This window comes from Schistocerca nitens, chromosome 1 (genome assembly GCF_023898315.1).
Source record: "Schistocerca nitens isolate TAMUIC-IGC-003100 chromosome 1, iqSchNite1.1, whole genome shotgun sequence".
Lineage (NCBI taxonomy): Eukaryota > Metazoa > Arthropoda > Insecta > Orthoptera > Acrididae > Schistocerca > Schistocerca nitens.
The window spans coordinates 931,280,666-931,305,124 of NC_064614.1; the positions used below are offsets into that span (position 1 = coordinate 931,280,666).

At 41.3% G+C, this 24,459-nt stretch overlaps 2 protein-coding genes and 1 non-coding gene across 4 annotated transcripts in view; 1 reads left to right on the top strand and 2 right to left on the bottom strand.

The window, feature by feature from the left end:
- The window catches only part of LOC126193670 (ADP-ribosylation factor-like protein 16), a 39,567-nt gene extending 21,689 nt beyond the window's left edge, over positions 1 to 17,878 (top strand). The window contains exon 4 of one of the 2 annotated variants that reach the window (XR_007538483.1): positions 17,515 to 17,878. The gene's annotated coding sequence lies outside the window, so the exon portion shown is untranslated. The remainder of the gene's footprint in view (positions 1 to 17,514) is intronic. The other variant, XR_007538484.1, reaches the window with a different exon arrangement.
- Positions 3,217 to 24,459, bottom strand: part of LOC126193654 (DNA damage-binding protein 1) — a 187,094-nt gene continuing 165,851 nt past the window's right edge. Inside the window, exons 20-21 of the mRNA XM_049932704.1 lie at positions 5,434 to 5,660; positions 3,217 to 3,735 (exon numbers count right to left, since the gene is read on the bottom strand). Coding sequence (XP_049788661.1) covers positions 3,652 to 3,735; positions 5,434 to 5,660 — 311 coding nt within the window. The 3' untranslated portion in view covers positions 3,217 to 3,651. The remainder of the gene's footprint in view (positions 3,736 to 5,433; positions 5,661 to 24,459) is intronic.
- On the bottom strand, positions 9,316 to 9,389 carry Trnat-ugu (transfer RNA threonine (anticodon UGU)). The gene has a single exon. It is a non-coding gene; the product is annotated as a tRNA-Thr (tRNA).

The window sequence follows — 24,459 nt, forward strand, 5'->3', positions numbered from 1 at the left end:
GCACGGTCAACAGGCAGAGAACGATGTACGGGGGATGCTGCAATGGAGTATTCACCTTGCCCACCAGTATCACGTGCAGTTTTAAAATCCCATACTAGTAAACAAGCAGCAATGAAGTAGTTAAGTGTAACCTCATCAGGACCCCCTCCTGCTGTACAATGCATCTTTCGTCGGCAGAAAACCACTGTCCACAACGAGCACCTAAGAAACTCATTGTCACCAACAATGCAGAAGTCAGCCACCCACTGCACTGCATTATATCTGAGTGACCAGAAATCTTTATTTTCTTTCCACTTCAGATCACGGACTTTTATTATATCTAGACTGACCTTTGCATTTTCAGATTTTCTAAGTTGCTTACCACACTTCTGACAATCCACACTGTCTTGTAGAATGTTATGCTTTTGTCTGTTTTTCAGTCTTTTTCTCATGAACCTCTTCCCTCGGCAGTTCCCTCGCAGAGATATGAAAGTGTGTTTAACAAGGAATCTTTTCCAAGGGAGTGATCATCATAACACTTTTTCAATGAAAGGTCTCCTTTCCTGTGGAAACAAACAATGTATTTGTAATGAGATGATTTCCTTTGCCTTCTCCATGCATATTTTGTCCACACTAGCTGATTCTTCCATCTTTAGGGGCAATTTCCCACCCCAGGAACAAGGAAGTGCCTTGAAGCTCCATCTGCTCCTCCGCCATCTTTGACAACACCATTCATGGAAAGAGGGTGAGTCCTCTAACAGGAGTTTTTTACCACCATTACAGATGATTCTTATTTAAAATCTAATCAGCAGCTGTGATTGAACCCAAATCATTTTATCTGATTAGTAGTCAAAGACACTATTCATAGATCACGCAGACAATCAATTCATACATATTGGCCTGCCCGATTCATAAGGTTAAAGGGTTGTTTAAGTTTAAACATTCAGTAGCGCTTACTATCAACAAGGTGTTGACTTCTCTGAAGAGCTGAAATATGTAAGGGAACAAAAAATGCTAAATTTCTTACAGCAGGTGCCCATTTAGTGGCAAAGTCTGAAAGTACATAAATTTGTCATAATTCCCTCCCAAAATAAACTTCATCATAAAGAAACTTTTTATATTAATAAATGTAATTTTTTTCACATTCTTTCTCGTACATTGGATACTTTCACAAAACCTTGCATATCTGCAGTGTCTAAGAGCAAGAGGGACCAGGATATGAGATTCCACAGAGGGTGCTGAAGTTGCAGGCAAAGTATAATAATATGGATGAAAAAAAGAGATTGTGACTTAGTTTATTTGATTTTGTAACAGCCTAGACATGTGGACATATAGGACAGTTCAATTCTGCAAGTTCCTACATCAGGCAGATAAACATTTTTTTTAAAAAAAAACATTGTCTTATCTTTGGTGTATTAAAATTGTTCAAACACACATTGGTGTTTTCTTTACGTCAGATCAAGAGAAGATACAAATCAAGTCAAGAGAAGGTACAAATTGAAGAGTAAGAGGAATCACTTGTGACCTCGATGAGAAATGAACATACAAGAAAACTTTGAAAGTCAGAAAAGAAGAAATATATGCCCTGTAGTCCAGGTTCTTTACAGGCATGCAGTGCATATTTTCAAGCTATGCAGTGGAAAGGGTAGAGAGAGAGAGAGAGAGAGAGAGAGAGAGAGAGAGAGAGAGAGAGTGAGGTCACTAGGAATTGCAGTTATACATGTATGAAGGGAGCTAGTGAGAAGGGAGAGAACTCTTCTTACAGCTTCCTGTTCATCATTTTGACAGAGAAATCTTAATAGTATTGCTCATATGATAACTTATAACAACATTAGTAACAGTGTGTAACCATATCACTTTTGGTAAATTGATGTGTTACCCAATGTCTATGTGGCTGACGAATGATGATCACCTCAGTGAAAGAATTTGTTATTAGTTAGAATTGTAAACAGTTCCAAAGTTATGTCATTTGTGCACATACACTGGCCCTGATGGATGCTGAGCGCCTTCAAGGTGGAACAACAATGGCAGTTTTGCTACGAGTTTGCGGTACCAGCAGATGGGGCAGTTATGCCATATGGGCACATCCTGGCACAGAGATGCGAGATGCACTATCAAACAGTGCACACTGTGGAAAAGCAAGTGATGTCATGGAGGGAAGATGGGGTTTAGCTATTCTTTACTAGAAAGTTAAAATTTGAAAAAGTTTACAACTTTCAGCACAGGAGAAGTTGCAATGGCGAGGAAGTTCATATCAAAGAAGAACTACACAGTTTGTCTGAATGCTGAATTAAGTAGCAGAAGTTCAGAATTTCAGAGTAATGGTGTTCATAATGTAAACACACTACTCTCTCACATTAAATTACAAAACACTTCATAGTCTTATGGACTCAAAGTATGTCTTGACATATGCCTAGATTTGGTTTTGTGCACTGGAGTGTCACTTGGTCTAAAACTGTTCTTTAGAATTGCGTTCAGTAAATGAGATGCGTACTACATCTCTACGGCATAAAAGAGTATAACTTATATTAAGACACTTTCTTCCTTAATTTTATGCTATTCCACACATATATTGTTATTATTCTCGTTCCCCCAATTTCTGTTTCTGGTGCCTCTTCAACTTGCTGCAGAAACTTCATTAAATTAAAAACGAGACACTGTGTGATTCTAGCACATCTTGTGCATTTATCCTCTGTGCTTCCCTCATGTTTACCTTCAGTTTATAAATGAACTCTAGCGGTTTTTCTGATCCTTTCTCATCATTTTCTGTAGCATATCCCCACTAAAGAAATTCACAGCAATTCTATGTGACATTTGACAAGTACATGGTTAATTTTCCCTCATGATAAATGATTTTTCATGTGTTCTTGTTCCTTTTATCTTAGAAGCACACTAAAATTCCTACATAACATGATGCAGAAATACAGGCAAAGTTAAGAAATACTGTGTTAACACAAAAAATGACAATTCACAGTTTGCCTACTAAACTTTTATACAAAAAATGATTTTAATAATCTTCAGCTTGGATTGCCACATGGGTGTGACAATTCCATATTGATAAACAACTATTAAATTTAAAAGAACCTGTGTATTCTGTCATGCCACTAAGACTAGCAAGAACATACAATCATGTAATTTCCATGACTCACTGTAAAACCCAGGACTGAACAAACTTGTGTATCATCATACTAAACAAATGAGTATCTGGATATAGATTTGTAATTAAACTGTATGAAATAAGATTACGGATTTTATTTAGTACACTTCAATTTAAAAATAACACATATATTACTATGTATACAGAATGATTGATGACGATGAAAAATAAAGAAAGTCTTCAGTTATTTCCTCTTCTTCTCCAGATGAAGTGTACCACTGTGTGCTGCACTCAAGTCCTTTGCCAACATGCAGCTTTCATTTTTTACAAATCATGCACAGAAAAAGAAAAAAAAATACTGTAGGATAGTTTTCTGTACAGAGGCAAAGGTCATGGTCATCTAATATTCACATTCTCTCTTTCTGCTCAGTAATGAAACCAGGAAAAACGGTAAGCAGTCTTTGTCCAACTAATTCTGACCTATGTCTGAAGCATATTTCTCACTGGAAGTCACTTGAGCACTTACAGCTTCCAGTGAATCAATAGCTTAATAATTAGAATCACTCCAAAATGAATCAGTGAATTCTAGTAAGATCTTCAACTATTTTCACAAGGTCATCCACTGTTGCTTCCTGTTTCATTCCACTTCCAGTGTCAATCTGTTGAGGCAAGAAGCACAAAACAGATTAACTAAAAATAGAAAACCTGCTACACAAATATAGTGCTTATATAATGCATATTTAATCATATGACAATATAGACAGACAACAGTTCTGATTCATTATTTAAAATGAAGTTAAGATAATCTGGGTTGTTAGGCCACGTCATATTACTACAAACAACTGATGTTTCGACCGCTCTGTTGGACGCTTCTTAAGGATCTTGTGAATTCCACTGTAAATTGAGTACCATCAGAGACCAGTGTCACCATCTCTCATAAATGGGAGTTTTCCTATGCTGGTGCTGGAGAAGTGGGATTACTGGGTAAAAAACCGTTGGCTACCACTGGTTGGCCATCGTCAGTGGATAGTAAGACATGTTTTCCCGTGCAAATGCTGAAGAAAGGACTTATTGGCTAAAGCTCCTTTGACTACCATTGGTGGGCCAATCTCATTGGTTAGAAAGGGATTTTTCCTGCACTTGTGCTGGAGAAGAGATATTGCTTAAAATTCCTCCTGCTGCTACTGATGAGCCCACAGTATTGGCTAGAAGTGAAACGGGCAGAGCATGAGAGAGGAAATGTTTATCGAACATTTTATTGTCCACAGAGGTGGCTTTCAGTGTGCTGTTTATATTGCTCAAACGCCGCGGATGCTTATTTATTTCCTTGATGGTGGGGGACCATGACCCTGGAAGCCTATAGGCATGCTCTCTATTGAAGATACGAGCATTCTGAGAAATTTCAATTGTTTCTTGGGCTTTTGTTGTAAAAATGTTTGTTTCCTGAGTCAGGCCAATGGCTGTTCATAGACAGAGTTTTTAAGCGAAATATTAATTATGCTAATAGGAAGGATGAGCAACCGCCTTCTCTCTCTGTTAAGTTACCTTTTATTTCTGAATTCATGGATCGCATAAACAGAATTCTAAGGAAAACTGGTATGCAGACCACTTCCTTCACTCAAAATAAAGTTCAAGACTTTTTACAACTGAAAATGGATGCACTGATTACCTCCATACTGTTTGCATTTAAGAAATGACATTTGGCTGTGACAAAGAGTATACAGGTGAACAGGAAATATTGTTAAAGAACATATTAGGGAAAACAAACATCACATGCAGCTGAAACAAAGTATGAAATTGGCAGTAGCGGAACATCATGAGTCTAACCAATGACATTGACCCACTAATGGCAGCCAAAGGAGTTTTAGCCAATAATCCCCTTTTTCGGCATTTTTGCAGGAAAACCTTTTACTATTCAATGATGATGGCTCACCAATAGTAACCCAAGGTTTTTTACCCAATAATCTCACTTCTCCAGCACAAGTGCGAGGGAAACTTCCCTTTATAAGAGGAGGCGACACAAGCATCTGACAGTGCTGAATCTACAGTGGATACCACAATATTTTGAAGAAGATCACACCAGAGGTTTTGAAATGCTGATTTTTTGAAGAGATATGACATGGTCTAATCAACCAGAAGACTTAAACTTCAGTGACAATGGTGATGAAAGCCTGCAGACTTAAATTATTTAAACATTTATGTTTCTTGTTTAGTATTTACAATTATTCTTCCTTTAAAAAGAGACGAAAGAAGAAGAAGACTGTGCCACTACACATTTCTGCTTCTCAGGAAGGCTGCATCAATAACAAAAAAAGGTCAACTCTAAATGTATCATGATTATGTCATATTTCCTATACCTGTAAACCAGCTGCAACTTCCTTCATGTTTTCATGTGACAGATCAAGGAAACTCTCCACAAGGTCTCCATCTATGAATCCCTCACAGGGTTCTGTTTTAGTATCAGTATTGAAACTCCTCCAGAATCCATGGTCGATTTTGCCAACAGACTTAATGACATGTGTTAATTTGTCCTCAAGTTCATGCAGGAATTCGTAGAAATCATTTGGGATCTGAGTAACCAAACCTAAAATATCAAAAATAAAACATTACAATAGTATTCTAAATACAATAACAAAAAACAGACTATGCACTGGAATAAAAAAAATTAACACATGCACAGTAGTACAAAAGCTCTCGAGGCATCAGCACAAGGTACATAACACTTGTAGCAATTGCAGTATAAAGTACGTGAAAAACTAAACGAAGTGCAATGCACATACTTCTACTTCGAAATAAGCAGCTCCTTTTTGACTTCGTAAGAAGTAAGTTCATGTGTAACTGTCACAATAAACACAGATTGTATGCATTGTGGGATGAGCTGACTGCTGTCTGAAAACAGCTGGAAGTTATGGTGGCAAATTGACTGATATGACCACTAAGACTTGCACTGTTGGTGGAATTTGTCAAGACAGCCTCCTGTTGCTGCAAATTTGTCATGAAGCTTTCCAGGTTCCTCTATTAGTGATGCAGTCCACAAAGAATTCCAATACAGCACTATGTCCACCCACTGTGGGCTAGTGGGTCACTCCCAGATCTGGAGCTATTTCGCTAAAAAAGAGAGAAGGGGCTGTTAGCTGTGGGTAGCCTGAATATTCAGTGTGAGTTTCATCTTAGGAAAATAGTATTTATGAGATGAACAAGCTAAATGTGAACTTGTTACTTAATCTGAAAGGACTGTCTGTCAGGTGAAAGAGACAATTCCAAGAAAAAATTATGAGCAGGGCTTGCAGTCAGCAGCAGATCATCAGCCAAAAAGCTATAAAAATATCTGTCACCTGGGATCTGAGCTGTTTCCACAGATGAATGGAATTGATGAAGACAGCTACCTTTACTTGTGGGGTCTCAGCACAGCCGTCAATCTGCAACACTGTTCCAGGGACTGATCAGGATCCACCAGTCAAGAGCCAATATAAGGGTCTAAGCTACAGATTTTTGTCAACTTTGTGATAAAGCTGCCTGCAGATTCTTTGACTTGCACTTCTGAGAAAGAGACTTGTAAAGCTGCCCTGAATAAGTCAGGTGTGCATCATACACTGGAAACAGCCATTCAAGTGGCCGAGTATGCATGAAAAATTTTATTTTTCAATCTTTTTATTCATGTTAGGTGAAACTCTGAGAAACATGGGTGACTATCTGCCTTCAGAGATGTTGTTGTTGTCTTCAGTCTGAAGACTGGTTTGATGCAGCTCTTCATGCTACTCTATCCTATGCAAAGCTCTCCATCTCTGAATAATTACTGAATCTGCTCACTGTACTCATTTCCTGGTCCTGATGATATCTTGATGCCTCAGAATGTGTCCTATTAAGTGATCCCTTCTGTTAGTCAAATAGTGCCACAAATTTCTTGTCTCGTCAATTCTATTCAGTACCTCCTCATTAGTCACATGATCTACCCACCTAATCTTCAGCTTTCTTCTGTAGCACCACATTCCATCAACTTCTATTCTCTTCCTACCTAACCGTTTATCATTTATGTTTCATTTGTATGCATGCCTACACTCAATACAAATATCTTCAGGAAAATACTTCCTAACACTTAAATTTATGTTCGATATTAACAAATTTCTCTTCTTCAGAAATGCTTTTCTTGTGATTGACAGCCAGCATTTTATATTCTCTCTACTTTGGTCATCATCATTTATTGCCGCCCAAATAGCAAAACTCACCTACTACTTTAAGTGTCTCATTTCCTACTTTAAAACCCTCAGCATAACTTGATTTAATTCTACTATGTTCCATTATCCAGATTATTGTAGTAGGTGGTGTGGGGAACAGCCTGGCTAAGGACAGTAATTACAGCATAAGGGGGTGCCTATATGAAATAAAATAGGAGTAGCAACTACACACACAAATGTGAATTTTATGTAGCCCCTACAGTGCCTTGACCAGCCCTGGGTGAACACTGCTGTGAGCCGAGTGGACACACAGTTGAGTAGGCTACTGGTGACTGAAATGAAATCTGCGCACTATCACACAAAGCAAGATGGCTGTCCATAAATCTGTAAGTGCATGAGGAGATGGAGATCTTTTCTGAACAGACGCTGCAAGGCATCCCATATATTTTCAATAATGCTTGTGTCTGGGGAGTTTGGTGGCCATCAGACGTGTTTAAACTCAGAAGAGTGTTCCTGAAGGCACTCTGTAGCAATTCTAGACATGTGTGGTCCTGCTGGAATTGCCCAATCCTGTTGGAATGCACAATGGACACGAATGGATGCAGGTGATCAGACAGGATGCTCATGTATGTGTCATCATCAAGAGTCGTATCTGGATGTATCACAGGTCCTATATCACTCCAACTGCAAATCCCCCACACCATTACAGAGCATCCACCAGCTTGAACAGGGTCAATGGATTCCATGCCTGTACACGTCCATACACTTGATACAACTTGAAACGAGACTCATTCAACCAGACAACATGTTTCCAGTCATCAACAATCCAATGTTGGTGGCCCAGGCAAGGCATAAAGCTTTGTGTCATGCAGTCATCAAGAATACAAGAGTGGACCTTCGGCTCTGAAAGCCCATATCGATGATGTTTTGTTGAATGGATAAGGAATCTGAATTCCATACTGTGATCATATTAACAGAATCTTCCGTCGGTTCTTGGTAGAACATCATCATAATAATAAATGAAAAGCACCAGTTTGCTTTTGTTCTACAATATTATTTTTATTGCTAACCGGTTTTCGGCTTACAAGGCCATCTTCAGACATTTACTGAGTAAATGATGACTAACTGACAACCTCAGCTGCTGATAGGTGTTGTTGTTATACCTCGATGTGGACAGCTGAAAATGTGTGCCCCGACCGGGACTCGAACCCGGGATCTCCTGCTTACATGGCAGACGCTCTATCCATCTGAGCCACCGAGGACACAGATGAATAGCGCGACTGCAGGGACTTATCCCTTGCACGCTTCCCGTGAGACTCACATTCCCAACTGTCCACAATTCTACATATGTAATGTACCTTATAGACATTTGCCCACCCACTCATTACTCGCGCACGCGCTGGCGATTCCCGTAAGAGTTAGGGCAACCTGTGCGCATTTGCACAGACAAAGGTCAATGGCTGGGTAGCCTTTAGCTATATATACAAAGACAGTAACTTGTTCTCGAAAGAACAGTTATTGTTGATGACCGTGCAGCTTTTCCCTGAAATAAATGATGACTAACTGACAACCTCAGCTGCTGATAGGTGTTGTTGTTATACCTCGATGTGGACAGCTGAAAATGTGTGCCCCGACCGGGACTCGAACCCGGGATCTCCTGCTTACATGGCAGACGCTCTATCCATCTGAGCCACCGAGGACACAGATGAATAGCGCGACTGCAGGGACTTATCCCTTGCACGCTTCCCGTGAGACTCACATTCCCAACTGTCCACAATTCTACATATGTATTGTACCTTATAGACATTTGCCCACCCACTCATTACTCGCGCACGCGCTGGCGATTCCCGTAAGAGTTAGGGCAACCTGTGCGCATTCGCACAGACAAAGGTCAATGGCTGGGTAGCCTTTAGCTATATATACAAAGACAGTAACTTGTTCTCGAAAGAACAGTTATTGTTGATGACCGTGCAGCTTTTCCCTGAAATAAATGATGACTAACTGACAACCTCAGCTGCTGATAGGTGTTGTTGTTATACCTCGATGTGGACAGCTGAAAATGTGTGCCCCGACCGGGACTCGAACCCGGGATCTCCTGCTTACATGGCAGACGCTCTAACCATCTGAGCCACCGAGGACACAGATGAATAGCGCGACTGCAGGGACTTATCCCTTGCACGCTTCCCGTGAGACTCACATTCCCAACTGTCCACAATTCTACATATGTATTGTACCTTATAGACATTTGCCCACCCACTCATTACTCGCGCACGCGCTGGCGATTCCCGTAAGAGTTAGGGCAACCTGTGCGCATTCGCACAGACAAAGGTCAATGGCTGGGTAGCCTTTAGCTATATATACAAAGACAGTAACTTGTTCTCGAAAGAACAGTTATTGTTGATGACCGTGCAGCTTTTCCCTGAAATAAATGATGACTAACTGACAACCTCAGCTGCTGATAGGTGTTGTTGTTATACCTCGATGTGGACAGCTGAAAATGTGTGCCCCGACCGGGACTCGAACCCGGGATCTCCTGCTTACATGGCAGACGCTCTATCCATCTGAGCCACCGAGGACACAGATGAATAGCGCGACTGCAGGGACTTATCCCTTGCACGCTTCCCGTGAGACTCACATTCCCAACTGTCCACAATTCTACATATGTATTGTACCTTATAGACATTTGCCCACCCACTCATTACTCGCGCACGCGCTGGCGATTCCCGTAAGAGTTAGGGCAACCTGTGCGCATTCGCACAGACAAAGGTCAATGGCTGGGTAGCCTTTAGCTATATATACAAAGACAGTAACTTGTTCTCGAAAGAACAGTTATTGTTGATGACCGTGCAGCTTTTCCCTGAAATAAATGATGACTAACTGACAACCTCAGCTGCTGATAGGTGTTGTTGTTATACCTCGATGTGGACAGCTGAAAATGTGTGCCCCGACCGGGACTCGAACCCGGGATCTCCTGCTTACATGGCAGACGCTCTATCCATCTGAGCCACCGAGGACACAGATGAATAGCGCGACTGCAGGGACTTATCCCTTGCACGCTTCCCGTGAGACTCACATTCCCAACTGTCCACAATTCTACATATGTATTGTACCTTATAGACATTTGCCCACCCACTCATTACTCGCGCACGCGCTGGCGATTCCCGTAAGAGTTAGGGCAACCTGTGCGCATTCGCACAGACAAAGGTCAATGGCTGGGTAGCCTTTAGCTATATATACAAAGACAGTAACTTGTTCTCGAAAGAACAGTTATTGTTGATGACCGTGCAGCTTTTCCCTGAAATAAATGATGACTAACTGACAACCTCAGCTGCTGATAGGTGTTGTTGTTATACTTCGATGTGGACAGCTGAAAATGTGTGCCCCGACCGGGACTCGAACCCGGGATCTCCTGCTTACATGGCAGCTGAGGTTGTCAGTTAGTCATCATTTATTTCAGGGAAAAGCTGCACGGTCATCAACAATAACTGTTCTTTCGAGAACAAGTTACTGTCTTTGTATATATAGCTAAAGGCTACCCAGCCATTGACCTTTGTCTGTGCGAATGCGCACAGGTTGCCCTAACTCTTACGGGAATCGCCAGCGCGTGCGCGAGTAATGAGTGGGTGGGCAAATGTCTATAAGGTACAATACATATGTAGAATTGTGGACAGTTGGGAATGTGAGTCTCACGGGAAGCGTGCAAGGGATAAGTCCCTGCAGTCGCGCTATTCATCTGTGTCCTCGGTGGCTCAGATGGATAGAGCGTCTGCCATGTAAGCAGGAGATCCCGGGTTCGAGTCCCGGTCGGGGCACACATTTTCAGCTGTCCACATCGAGGTATAACAACAACACCTATCAGCAGCTGAGGTTGTCAGTTAGTCATCATTTATTTCAGGGAAAAGCTGCACGGTCATCAACAATAACTGTTCTTTCGAGAACAAGTTACTGTCTTTGTATATATAGCTAAAGGCTACCCAGCCATTGACCTTTGTCTGTGCAAATGCGCACAGGTTGCCCTAACTCTTACGGGAATCGCCAGCGCGTGCGCGAGTAATGAGTGGGTGGGCAAATGTCTATAAGGTACATTACATATGTAGAATTGTGGACAGTTGGGAATGTGAGTCTCACGGGAAGCGTGCAAGGGATAAGTCCCTGCAGTCGCGCTATTCATCTGTGTCCTCGGTGGCTCAGATGGATAGAGCGTCTGCCATGTAAGCAGGAGATCCCGGGTTCGAGTCCCGGTCGGGGCACACATTTTCAGCTGTCCACATCGAGGTATAACAACAACACCTATCAGCAGCTGAGGTTGTCAGTTAGTCATCATTTATTTCAGGGAAAAGCTGCACGGTCATCAACAATAACTGTTCTTTCGAGAACAAGTTACTGTCTTTGTATATATAGCTAAAGGCTACCCAGCCATTGACCTTTGTCTGTGCGAATGCGCACAGGTTGCCCTAACTCTTACGGGAATCGCCAGCGCGTGCGCGAGTAATGAGTGGGTGGGCAAATGTCTATAAGGTACAATACATATGTAGAATTGTGGACAGTTGGGAATGTGAGTCTCACGGGAAGCGTGCAAGGGATAAGTCCCTGCAGTCGCGCTATTCATCTGTGTCCTCGGTGGCTCAGATGGATAGAGCGTCTGCCATGTAAGCAGGAGATCCCGGGTTCGAGTCCCGGTCGGGGCACACATTTTCAGCTGTCCACATCGAGGTATAACAACAACACCTATCAGCAGCTGAGGTTGTCAGTTAGTCATCATTTATTTCAGGGAAAAGCTGCACGGTCATCAACAATAACTGTTCTTTCGAGAACAAGTTACTGTCTTTGTATATATAGCTAAAGGCTACCCAGCCATTGACCTTTGTCTGTGCGAATGCGCACAGGTTGCCCTAACTCTTACGGGAATCGCCAGCGCGTGCGCGAGTAATGAGTGGGTGGGCAAATGTCTATAAGGTACAATACATATGTAGAATTGTGGACAGTTGGGAATGTGAGTCTCACGGGAAGCGTGCAAGGGATAAGTCCCTGCAGTCGCGCTATTCATCTGTGTCCTCGGTGGCTCAGATGGATAGAGCGTCTGCCATGTAAGCAGGAGATCCCGGGTTCGAGTCCCGGTCGGGGCACACATTTTCAGCTGTCCACATCGAGGTATAACAACAACACCTATCAGCAGCTGAGGTTGTCAGTTAGTCATCATTTATTTCAGGGAAAAGCTGCACGGTCATCAACAATAACTGTTCTTTCGAGAACAAGTTACTGTCTTTGTATATATAGCTAAAGGCTACCCAGCCATTGACCTTTGTCTGTGCGAATGCGCACAGGTTGCCCTAACTCTTACGGGAATCGCCAGCGCGTGCGCGAGTAATGAGTGGGTGGGCAAATGTCTATAAGGTACAATACATATGTAGAATTGTGGACAGTTGGGAATGTGAGTCTCACGGGAAGCGTGCAAGGGATAAGTCCCTGCAGTCGCGCTATTCATCTGTGTCCTCGGTGGCTCAGATGGATAGAGCGTCTGCCATGTAAGCAGGAGATCCCGGGTTCGAGTCCCGGTCGGGGCACACATTTTCAGCTGTCCACATCGAGGTATAACAACAACACCTATCAGCAGCTGAGGTTGTCAGTTAGTCATCATTTATTTCAGGGAAAAGCTGCACGGTCATCAACAATAACTGTTCTTTCGAGAACAAGTTACTGTCTTTGTATATATAGCTAAAGGCTACCCAGCCATTGACCTTTGTCTGTGCGAATGCGCACAGGTTGCCCTAACTCTTACGGGAATCGCCAGCGCGTGCGCGAGTAATGAGTGGGTGGGCAAATGTCTATAAGGTACAATACATATGTAGAATTGTGGACAGTTGGGAATGTGAGTCTCACGGGAAGCGTGCAAGGGATAAGTCCCTGCAGTCGCGCTATTCATCTGTGTCCTCGGTGGCTCAGATGGATAGAGCGTCTGCCATGTAAGCAGGAGATCCCGGGTTCGAGTCCCGGTCGGGGCACACATTTTCAGCTGTCCACATCGAGGTATAACAACAACACCTATCAGCAGCTGAGGTTGTCAGTTAGTCATCATTTATTTCAGGGAAAAGCTGCACGGTCATCAACAATAACTGTTCTTTCGAGAACAAGTTACTGTCTTTGTATATTTTTACTGAGTAAATGTCTCAGTAAATGTCTGAAGATGGCCTTGTAAGCCGAAAACCGGTTAGCAATAAAAATAATATTGTAGAACAAAAGCAAACTGGTCCTTACTGTGATATTTGTCAGACAGTAGCAAGCAGTTAATAGTTTGTGGTGACTTCAGTGTAGATTTTCTAAAGAATTCGGATAGGAAAAATGATCTGGAGCCTTATATGGAACCTGCAACCTGATCTCAGTAATTAACTTTTCAACATGTGTGGACAAAGATACTAAGGCCATAATTGGTAATGTTTTATTTGGTGAAGCTCAAAGCAAGAAAATAACTGTGTGGCGTACAGTATAGATACTCCTCAGTGCAAATCAAAATAATTAATGACTCCAGAACAAAGGTTTTAAGAATAGTTTATATCATATAACCTGGGATTAAATTTATAATGAACCAAATTGTAACATAAAATTAATTTATTCCATGATAAATTCATATTATTATATGAAAGTAGCTTCCTGCACAAACTAATTAGAAAGGACATTAACAGCCACGTAAAAAACCATGGATCACTACAGGCATTTAAGTATCTTGGAAAAGGGAAAGGGAAACTTATCTGTTGGAAAGAGGTAGAGATCCTGCAGTATTTGCACACTACAAAACTGCTGAAAATTATTAAAAAATCATGGAACATTCACATAATATCAGAAATCAGTCATCGGACAACAGACTTAAGTCTATATGAAAGTGAGTGAAACAAGCGACAGGACAATCAGCCACACAACAGGATAATATTACTATTGAACTGAATGGAAGAGCTAGAAATGACAAGTCACAGGGAGCAAATATATCTAATAATCATTTCTTAAAAATCGTAGAAAGTTTAGAGACATACAGCTCAAGAGAAAAAAATCACAGCAGTTTGCTGAGAAAGCAACTATCATAAAATTCAATCATACGAATGTATCACCAATTTCTCCTTCTGAAAATAAGAAAATTATATATTCTCTAAAAACTCATCTGGTTTTCATAGTGTTTCCAATAGAGTACTAAAGCTTTGTCTCCTTGTAATATGCCTGATCTTATCTGAAATATGTGATGCATCACAATCTTAAAGCATTTTTGCAGAGAGACTGAGATATGCCATTGTCAGACTACTATTTAAGAAAGATGATAGGAGCAATGTCAATAACTACCGAGCTGTTTCACTGCTGACATAATTTTCCAAAATTTTTGAGGAGGTGATGTGTCCTAGAAGAGTGTCTCACCTGCGCAAAAATAATATCCCCAGCAAATTACACTTTGGACTTTGGAAGAATTGCTCTACTGAGAATGCCATTTACATGTTTGCTCACCAAATGTTACAAGTATCAAATAATAAAATAGTGCCCGCTGCTATTTTTTGCAACCTATCTAAAGCATTTGACTGTGTCCGCCACAGTATTCTCCTGGATAAATTGAAGTTTTATGGGAGTGATGGTGTAACCAGTCAATGAATAATGTTGTATCTAACCAAATAAATGCAGAAAGATGTGCTTAATGCTTCAACCAATATAGTCTGGGACTATTATTCGGGCTGGAGAGAAATCATGTATGGGGGTTTTCGAAGGCTCAATCTCAGGTCCACTATTCTTCCTTCTATATTTAAATGATCTTGTGTCTCATATAAAACAGGCAGAATTAGTTCTTTTTGCAGATAACACAATCAATCCAAGCATAAAAACAGAAACAGTAGAAGTGGTAAACAATGTTTTTAAAAGTATCATTGACAGGTTTTCTGTGAATGGTCTAACTCTCAGTTTTAAAAGAACACAACATACTCAGTTATGCACATCTAGTGGTACTACACCAATGAGAAGTATAACACAATGTGGGGAAATAATAAATAGGGTGGAAACTTGAAAATTATTAGGTGTCAATATTGATGAAAAATTAAACTGGAAAAAAGCACATTTTGGAACTCCTAAAACAACTTAATTTAGCCACAAAGAATGGAAAATCCAGGATGGAATGTAGCAATATTATGAGAAGGAAAGTCCCTACTCACCACAGAGCGGAGATGCTGAATCGCAGATAGGCACAACAAAAAGACTCTCACAATTATAGCTTTCGGCCATTTTTAAGGCCTTCGCCAACAACAGACACACACACACACACACACACACACACACACACACACACACACACACAACTGCAGTCTCAGGCAACTGAAACTGAGTGTGGTTTCAGTTGCCTGAGGCTATAGTTGTGTGTGTGTGTGTGTGTGTGTGTGTGTGTGTGTGTGTGTGTCTATTGTTGACGAAGGCCTTAACGGCTGAAAGCTATAACGGTGAGAGTCTTTTTGTTGAGCCTAGCTGCAACTCAGCATCTCCACTGTATGGTGAGTAGCAACTTTCCTTCAAATAATAATGTTACATTCCATCCTGGATTTTCCATTGTTTAATATTATGAAAAGGATAGTTGTTACTCACCATACAGCGGAGATGCTGTCGCAGATATGCACAACAAAAAGACTGTCAGAAGTGAGCTTTCAGCCAACAAAGCCTTCATTGAAAATAGACAGTTTACACACACACACACACACACACACACACAAGCAAACCCAAGTCACACAAATATGATTACAGTCTCTGGCTGCTGTGACCAGACTGAGCAACAGTGCATGATGGGAGAGGCAACCAGGTAATGGGCGTAAGGAGGTGGCTGGGATGGGGAGGGAGACGGATAGCAGGGTATGGGAGGAGGAAGGTAAAGTGCTGCTTGTGGGTGCATACAGGGAAGAGGTGGAGACAGTAGGGCAGGTAGATGTGATCGGGAGGTTAGGTGGAGGGCAGGGGGTTAACAGGAAAGGAGAGAAGTAAAAAGACTGAGGGTGCATTGGTGGAATAGGGGGCTGTGTAGTACTGGAATGGGAACAGGGACGGGGCTAGATGGGCATGGACAATGACTAACGAATGCTGAGGCCAGGAGGGTTACACAAACATAGGTTATATTGCAGGGAGAGTTCCCACCTAAACATTTAAGAAAAGATGGTGTCATGGGAAGAACGGACAATATCTTATGGGGCAGTGTGCTCAGCGAGAGGGTGACCCAGCTGTTTCTTGGTCACAGTTTGTTAGTGGCCATTCGTGCGCACATGCAGCTTGTTGGATGTCATGCCCCCATAGAATACAACACAGTGGTTGCAGCTTAGTTTGTAGATCATATGACTGGTTTCACAAATAGTCCTGCCTTTTATGGGACAGGTGATGCTTGTGACCAGACTGGAGCAGGTATTGGCGGAAGGTTTTTGGGAGACGTCTTGCATCTAGGTCTATACAGGCATATGAGCTGTGAGACAAGGGATTGAGAGTAGGGATTGCGTAGGGATAGACGAGGAGCATATGGAATGAGAGCGCAATGGAAAGAGCAACATTTTAGTGAGGTACAAGTGATATAATGCTGCATCACTGGATCTATAGGTTATCTGAAAACTTCTGTTTGTGTTCTGAGGAATTATGAGCTCAAAGTAGTAATACCGAAATGAAGAGCAGTAATTTTGCTGATTAACTGATAACTGTGGTGCTAGACTGATGTGAGTATTTCTGACAGGTAAACTATTTGGTAGCATTTTGTGATTTTGTGAGGATTTAATTTTCTGGTTGAATAAGAGTAGTGCTCAGAGTTGAGTAGAGAAGTGGGGCAATGATTTGGTACAACTTCCATCCCCTTAATTTTGATTTAAGTAGTAATTAAGTTACGTGATGGTGACTATTCTTTTTTCATAATGTAATGATTAGTAAATCTATGCTACTGCACACATGGAGTTTTTGCTATTTTGCAAATGGGAGAGAGACCCAAATCTTTCAAGTTTAACCAGTTTCAGACAGAGTTATGACTCACAGTAAAGTTTTGCAGTTTACTGTGCACTCTATTTTAAATTTTTACTAATCCATACCTTTCGTGCTACAGTCAATTTTAGTGCTAATTACTGTGATGTTATGAAGACAATGTGATGTATATATTTGTGAAGTAACGACTATCATTTCTAGTGTGAAACTTTTTTTTTTTTTTTTTTTTAGATTTAAGTTAGAAGTAAAAGTAAGTAAACTTAAGTAGGGTATTTTGTCTAATTTTTTCATGTACTTTTGCAGAGGAGAACCACCTCCAAGGGAACTGATAGCAGTGCATTTGCTTACTAACTGCCACTTGGATCTGTTGAAGGTGTGGACAACTTGGTGAGGAACTGTGTAAAAGCTCATTAAAAGTCTGAAAGTGCTTGTGAAAAATACTAAACACTGAGCAAGTGAAATTTTCTGTCTGAAAAGTGAATTGCAATGCACAGTGTAATTTAACTTTTTGCAATCCATGAGGATTTACTTTTTAACAAGACAGAAATTGTACAAAGTGATATGTGCCATAAAAGGCAATCCTCGCTTACCCAAAAAGGACATCACTGATGATGAAGATGCCAAATTTTTATTAAAAGTATAACCTGTGGATATTTTGTGCAATTATATAATACACTTCATGTAAATATTTTGTGTGGGAATTCTCAAATGGCCAGTTCATTTAAATATAAATTTGAAAAAAAAAAAAAAAAAAACATATGTACTGTAGTTTCTGATAGGGAGATTTCTTATGTAATATTCTTTTGTGTGTAGAATGTTAAACCCACTTTCTGGTCACAGAATTGCCCAGTTAGCTATTTGCAATATCTATCTGGTCAATCCAATGAGGGGGTCATGTGACGAAGCAAGCTGGGATATTTTTATTTCCCCTCGTTTTGCCATCTGCCGCCTCAAAATTATTTTTTCATTTCAACTAATTACCATTAGAATACGTGAGTATAATCTACATTTCCATAAAAGAGAAAGGCTGGCTCTCAGTTTCAAAGAATATAACACCAGATCTAATTCTGTGCTTAGTTTTATGTACGTACTTGATTTTGCAATTTATTTTGACTATACGTAGTAGGTATCTTTTGTTATAGGGTGGTATCAGTAATTGTTTCGTAACTTAAATTCTATTGTTGACTTATAAACAAATATAAATTCTGTACTAATTATGAACATTTGGAGGAACAACTAACACTATTGTTAAAGGATCTATTTGGCTCTATGCGAAAACACGTTAGCAAAGCCAGCCCTTAATTAATTCCAAAGTAATTAAAAGTTTTGCCAAAAGTATTGTTGCTTAATGATATCTGTTAATTTCAACATTTAATGAAATAATTCGGCCTACCTCTTGTAGTAGAAGAAACTGTTAAAAATATGGAATTTTTTGTGTATTCAGTTAATTTGATGAGTTAAGTTTTAATTGTAATTTCTGTAGAGTAAACACCAAACAATGTGTAACTTCAGTGCTTATTATTGTGAGGATATATAAAGGCCCATTTTTGGTCATGAGACAGTCAGCCCACAGTCGAGCTTCAGATGCAGAACCCGTACTCGTTAGGTCAACAACAATGCATCAACTTAACAGTGAAATAAGTGTTCCGCCAATAGGCTGTGTGTTAAAGCAATGACAGTGACTGTTCAATTTATTTGAAAGACTGAAATGTGTGGTTAGTTTTTTACTGCTCGTAGATGTTCAACAGTAAACTATTGTAACAGTATGTGGATGTTTGCCTGCAACCATTAATGAGGCTTATTGAAAGTTAAACAATGCTTAGCTGGCCATATTAGATGTGTATATTGGAGGCTTGTGAACAGTGAAAGTAAAGAACTGTGAAACGCAAATGTACAACTGTCAGCTACAGCATTTAAAGTATTCAGTGTTGAACTTCCACCCCCATTTTTCAGCCAGTATAGCAACGCTGTACGTACACACCCAGGGCAATCAACGAGGAAAGAAAGCACGCAAATGTCACAATATGAGAGGACTTTTGAATCGTTTTACAAATAAGTTAAAATGTTCTTTTCGGAGTAAATTCGGACCAGTGATATGTGGCCATTATCTTGCAAAATTCGACAGTCATTCACTCTAACAACTGAGATACTGAATAATTGATGTGAAGTTGGGTAAAATGACAGTTTTCACTAGGAGTTTAATTTTGTCGAATGATGCTATCCGTCGTCGTGGCAGTGGAGAGTATATCTTGGAAGTAAATTAATGTTATCTTCACAGTGCAACACATTATTAATTAAGTTAGTCAACTTGTGCGACAACATGGTGGCAACCACTTTTTATGCAACTTCTCATTCTCTGGAACAATCAAAAACAAATTTTCAGGAGTTTTTATAGATGTAATTGAACAGTATGGTACTACACAACTTTGTAACTCATTTCCCAAAATGTAAATTGAAAAACAAGCCATCATTGCGAATTTGCATTATGAGAGTAGGAGTTGTGAGCTAGCCATGATGTCACAGGCATCACATGACTCAAATGAAGCATTTAAGTGGGTTTTCAAATTATTTGAATTTCATTTCCTGTTTTATAGAAGAATACTGAAATTCAAGAGGAAACAAAGCATGTTAGGAGCATAAAATGACACAATTAATCATTAAGACAATTTCCAGAAAACAGTCAAATACCCTATTGAGGGTGAGGATACAGTTGGTCATGGCGACCTGGAAGGAGGTTGTTGGCTTTCAGTTCGTCGGGCATTGGGAAAGGTAGTGTTCAACTGCAGTTAGGCCATGGGCATTCTGGATGTTGTGTAAAGGGAGGTTGCATCAACAGCAACGAGCAGGGCACCATGTGGTAAAGAAACATGAACTGTGGAGTCATTGGAGGAAATGGTTGTTATCATTTATACAGGAGGGTAGGCTGCGCGTAATAGGTTGGAGGTGGTGGTCTATGGGAGCAGAGATTCTTTCAGCGGGGGCACAGCAACCGGCCAAAAGGGTCATCCTGGTTGGTTGGATTTGTGGACTTCAGGAAGCATGTAGAAGGCAGAAGTCTGGTGAGTGGTAGGGATGAGGAGAGAAATGAACTCCAGGGAGAAGTTCTGGGATGGGCCTAACAATTTGAGGAGAGACTGGAGATCCTGCTGGATTTCTGGAATGGGTCAATGTGGCTGGGTTTGTCGGTGGATGGATCTGACGGCCAGTGGAATCCTTCTGCCAGGTAATCCTTGTGGTTCAAAACTACTGTGGTAGAGCCTTTGTCAGCAGGTAGGATTATACGGGATTGGGATCAGTTTTTAGGAGGTGGATGTTGCATGTGCAGGGATTTGGGGAATGATGGTGAGGCAAGGTTTGAGGTTAAGAAATTCTGGAAAGTTAATAGGGGGTGATTTGGGGGCAATGGGGGTGAACCATGGTTGGATGGAGAAGTGAACTGAGTCAGGCAATTTCAACATTGGTCTTTGGTTGGGACACACATGACTGAATTTGAGAGTGGGGCAAAAGGTGAGGCCTTTGGAAAGGACTAGTACTTCTGCATGACTAAGGTTCTTCGAGGAAAGAATCATGACTGTTTCAGGTCTGGTTAGGTTCTGGATTCTATACAGTGGTGGGAGGGAGTTTTTGAGAGTGGGGTAAATGTAGTAGATCTGCGAGACATGGTTTGTCAGCTATGAGGGATGTGGGGGTGGTACAGACTTTGATGTAGAGGTGGTGGATAGTAGTAGTCCAAGGTGGGAGTAGGAAGTGAACCGAGAGCAGAGTTATTTGAGGTGGCATTGTGCATGTTGATCTAGTTCCTGGAGGGAAAGAGTGTCAATGTGTAATATGGGATCCAGAAATCTGGTATTGCATAACAGGAGAATTTTGTGGATGGAGAGAAGGTATTGCAAGGAGGTTTGGGCCTGACTGATATGGTTATTTGGGACTATGTTGGTGAGGGTTAAGGATTGGCGGAATCTGAAAAGATGGAGGTCACTGTGGAAGGAAGGGTGGCAGCCAGAGATGGGTAGTTTGATGGTAAGGCAATTAGGGGGGACTCCATGAGAAAAGCAACAACGCAGGAACAGTATGAGGGACTGGGTTCTGGTTAGGAACAAGGAAACTTTTCCATACTGATGCAGATGGAAGCAGCAAGGATCCATGCATAAAAATTGGAAAAAATAATGTAGAATTAAGTCAGAAAAAGATTAGCAAAAATACAACCACACACATGGATTGAAGTAAGGGGAAGCAAGACAAAATCTGATGGAGATGGCCAATAGTAAAAGGTGAAAACCAACTTAAATTGGCCCGAAGACACAATGAGATCAAAGAAAAAGTAAATAAAAAATAAATAAAAATATTGTAGTGTGGGTTGCAGGTCTGTGGGTGGCTAAGTGTGAAGAAGGGGGATGGCAGATGTGACTAGATTAGGTGAAGTTAGTGGGTGCGAACTGGAATAGGGAGGAGAAGGCGTGCGCGGTGGGGAGGGATTGGTAGGATGAGATAAAAGTTCATGTGGCACAGGAAAGGTATCGGAAATAACATGCAAATATAAGTGACAGTGACGCAAGAAGAGTGATCAATTTGAAGATATAAGATTAATGATATCGGTAGGAGTAATGTGGCATATGAGATGCCACTCCAATGATCATGGTTTGTAAGGCGACAAGAAAAACACAGAAAATAAGACAGAGAAGGACGGACACTGACTATAGTAACGCTTTAGAAAATAGTATCAAAAGAAAATAGCATTGGGTTACAGGATGGGAGAAAAACCATCAGGCAAAATCAAACAATGAAAAATCCAAGATGGACTGTAACAATATTGTGAAAAGGATAGTTGCTACTCATTATATAGCAGAAATGCTGAGTCGCAGATAGGCACAACAAAAAACCTGATAGAAAGTGAGTTTGCGGCCAACAATGACTTCGTTGAAAAAAGACAACATTCATATACACACACTCAAGCAAACCAATGTCACACATACATGACCACAATCTCTGGCTGCTAAGGCCAGACTGCGAGCAGTAGCGCATGATGGGATAGGAAATTGGGTGGTGGGGGTTAAGGTGAAAACTGTGTCAGGAAGGTGAAAGAATAAGAGGGAAGGGGTGGGGGACGGTACAGTGCTGTTCGTGGGAGCATACAGGGACGAGGTGGAGAGAGAGTAGGGCAGCTAGGTGCAGTTGGGAGGTTAGACGGAGAGCTAGTAGGAGGGGGTGGGGGTAGCGGAAAAGGAGATAAGTAAAAAGAATGAGGGTGTGTTGGTGGAATAGAGGGCAGTATAGTGCTGGAATGGGAGCAGGGAAGGGGCTAGATGGGTATGGATAATGACTAACAAAGATTGAGGCCAGGAAGATTATGGGAACATAGGATGTATTGCAGGGAGAGTTCCCACCTGAGCAGTTGTGAAAAGATGGTGTCGTGGGAAGGATATAGATGGCACAGGCTGTGAAGCAGTCACTGACATGAAAAACATCTTGTTGGGCAGTGTGCTTAGCTAGGGGGTGGTCCAGCTATTTCCTGGCCACAGTTTGTTAGTGGCCATTCATGTAAACAGATAGCGTGTTGGTTTTCATGCCCAGTCATGCCCACATAGAATGCAGCAAGTGGTTGCAGCTTAGTTTGTAGATAACATGACTGGTTTCACAGGTAGCCCTGCCCTTGGTGGGATAGGTGATGCTTGTGACCGAACTGGAATAGGTAGTGGTGGGAGGATTATGGGTCAGGTCTTGCATCTAGGTCTATTACAGGGATATGAGCAACGAGACAAGTGGATTGGAGCAGGGGCTGTGCAGGGATAGATGAGGATATCATGTAGTTTCAGTGGTTGTGGAATATCACTGTGGGAGGGGTGGGAAGGATAGTTGGTAGTCCATTCCTCATTTCAGAGCATGATGAGAGGTAGTTGAAACTCTGATGGGGAATGTAATTCAATTGCTCCAGTCCTGGGTGGTGCTGAGTCATGAGGGGAATGCTCCTCTGTGGCCGGACGGTGGGACTTTGGGAGGTGGTGGGAGACTGGAAAGATAAGGCAGGGAGATTTGTTTTTCCACAAGGTTCGGAGGATAATTTCGTTCTGTGAAGGCCGCAGTGAGACCTGTAGTATATTTCAAGAGGGACTTCTTGTCAATACAGATGTGGTGGGCAGAAGTACCTAGGTTATATGAAAGTGACTTCTTGGTATGGAGTGGGGGGCAGCTGTCAAAGTGGAAGTATTGCTAGTGGTTGGCAGTTTTGATATGGACAGAGATACTGACGTAACCATCTAAACCTAGATGCAAGACCTGTCCCATACAGCCCTCTATTCCAGCAAACTATCCACAGTCTCTTTACTTCTCTCTTTTTCCACAACCCCACCCCCCTCTAATCTCCCAACTGCACTTCACTGCCCTACTCTCTCTCCAACTTGTCTCTTCATACTGCCAAAAGCAGCACTTTACTGTTCCCCAACCCTGCCCTGCTATCCCTCCACCTTCCTGCCCAGTCTTCTCCTCACTCCCACCACCCGGCTGCCTCTCCCATCATGCGCCGCTGTTCGCAGTCAGGCATCAGCAGCCAGAGACTGTGGTTTTGTGTGTGTGTGTGTGTGTGTGTGTGTGTGTGTGTGTGTGTGTGTGTGTGTCTTTGTTTGTGGTGTCTATTTTTGATGAAGGCCTTGTTGGCTGAAAGCTCACTTTCTGATATTATTTTTGTTGTGACTATTTGCGACTCAGCATTTCTGCTATATGGTGAGTAGCAACTATCCTTTTCATAATATTGTTAGTTTAGCAACATTTGCACTTTGACTCTTTGCAAATCTTGGGGAGAGAGAAATCAGTAAGATGCTATATTTTGCATATTTTCATTCAATAATGTCATATGGAATAACGTTCTGGGGTAACTCATCGATAAGAAAGAAAGTCTTCATTGCCCAAAAATGTGCTGTAAGAATAATGTGTGGTGTTCATCCACAATAATCTTGTTAATGTCTGGTTAAGGATTTGAGCTTTTCGAATACTGTTTCACAATATATTTATTTCCTCATGAAGTTTTCTGTAAATAATCCACTGCAGTTCAAAAGGAACAAAGATGTACTTAATTACAGTTCCACAAGAAAAAATGACATTCATTACTCCACATTAAGGTTGTCTTTATCACATAAGGGGTGCACAACTCTGCAAAAAAACTTTTTGATAACTGACCCAGTGATATAAAATATCTGAGACACAGCAAAGTAAAATTTGAGAACAAACTGAAAAATTTTCTCCTTGACAACTCTT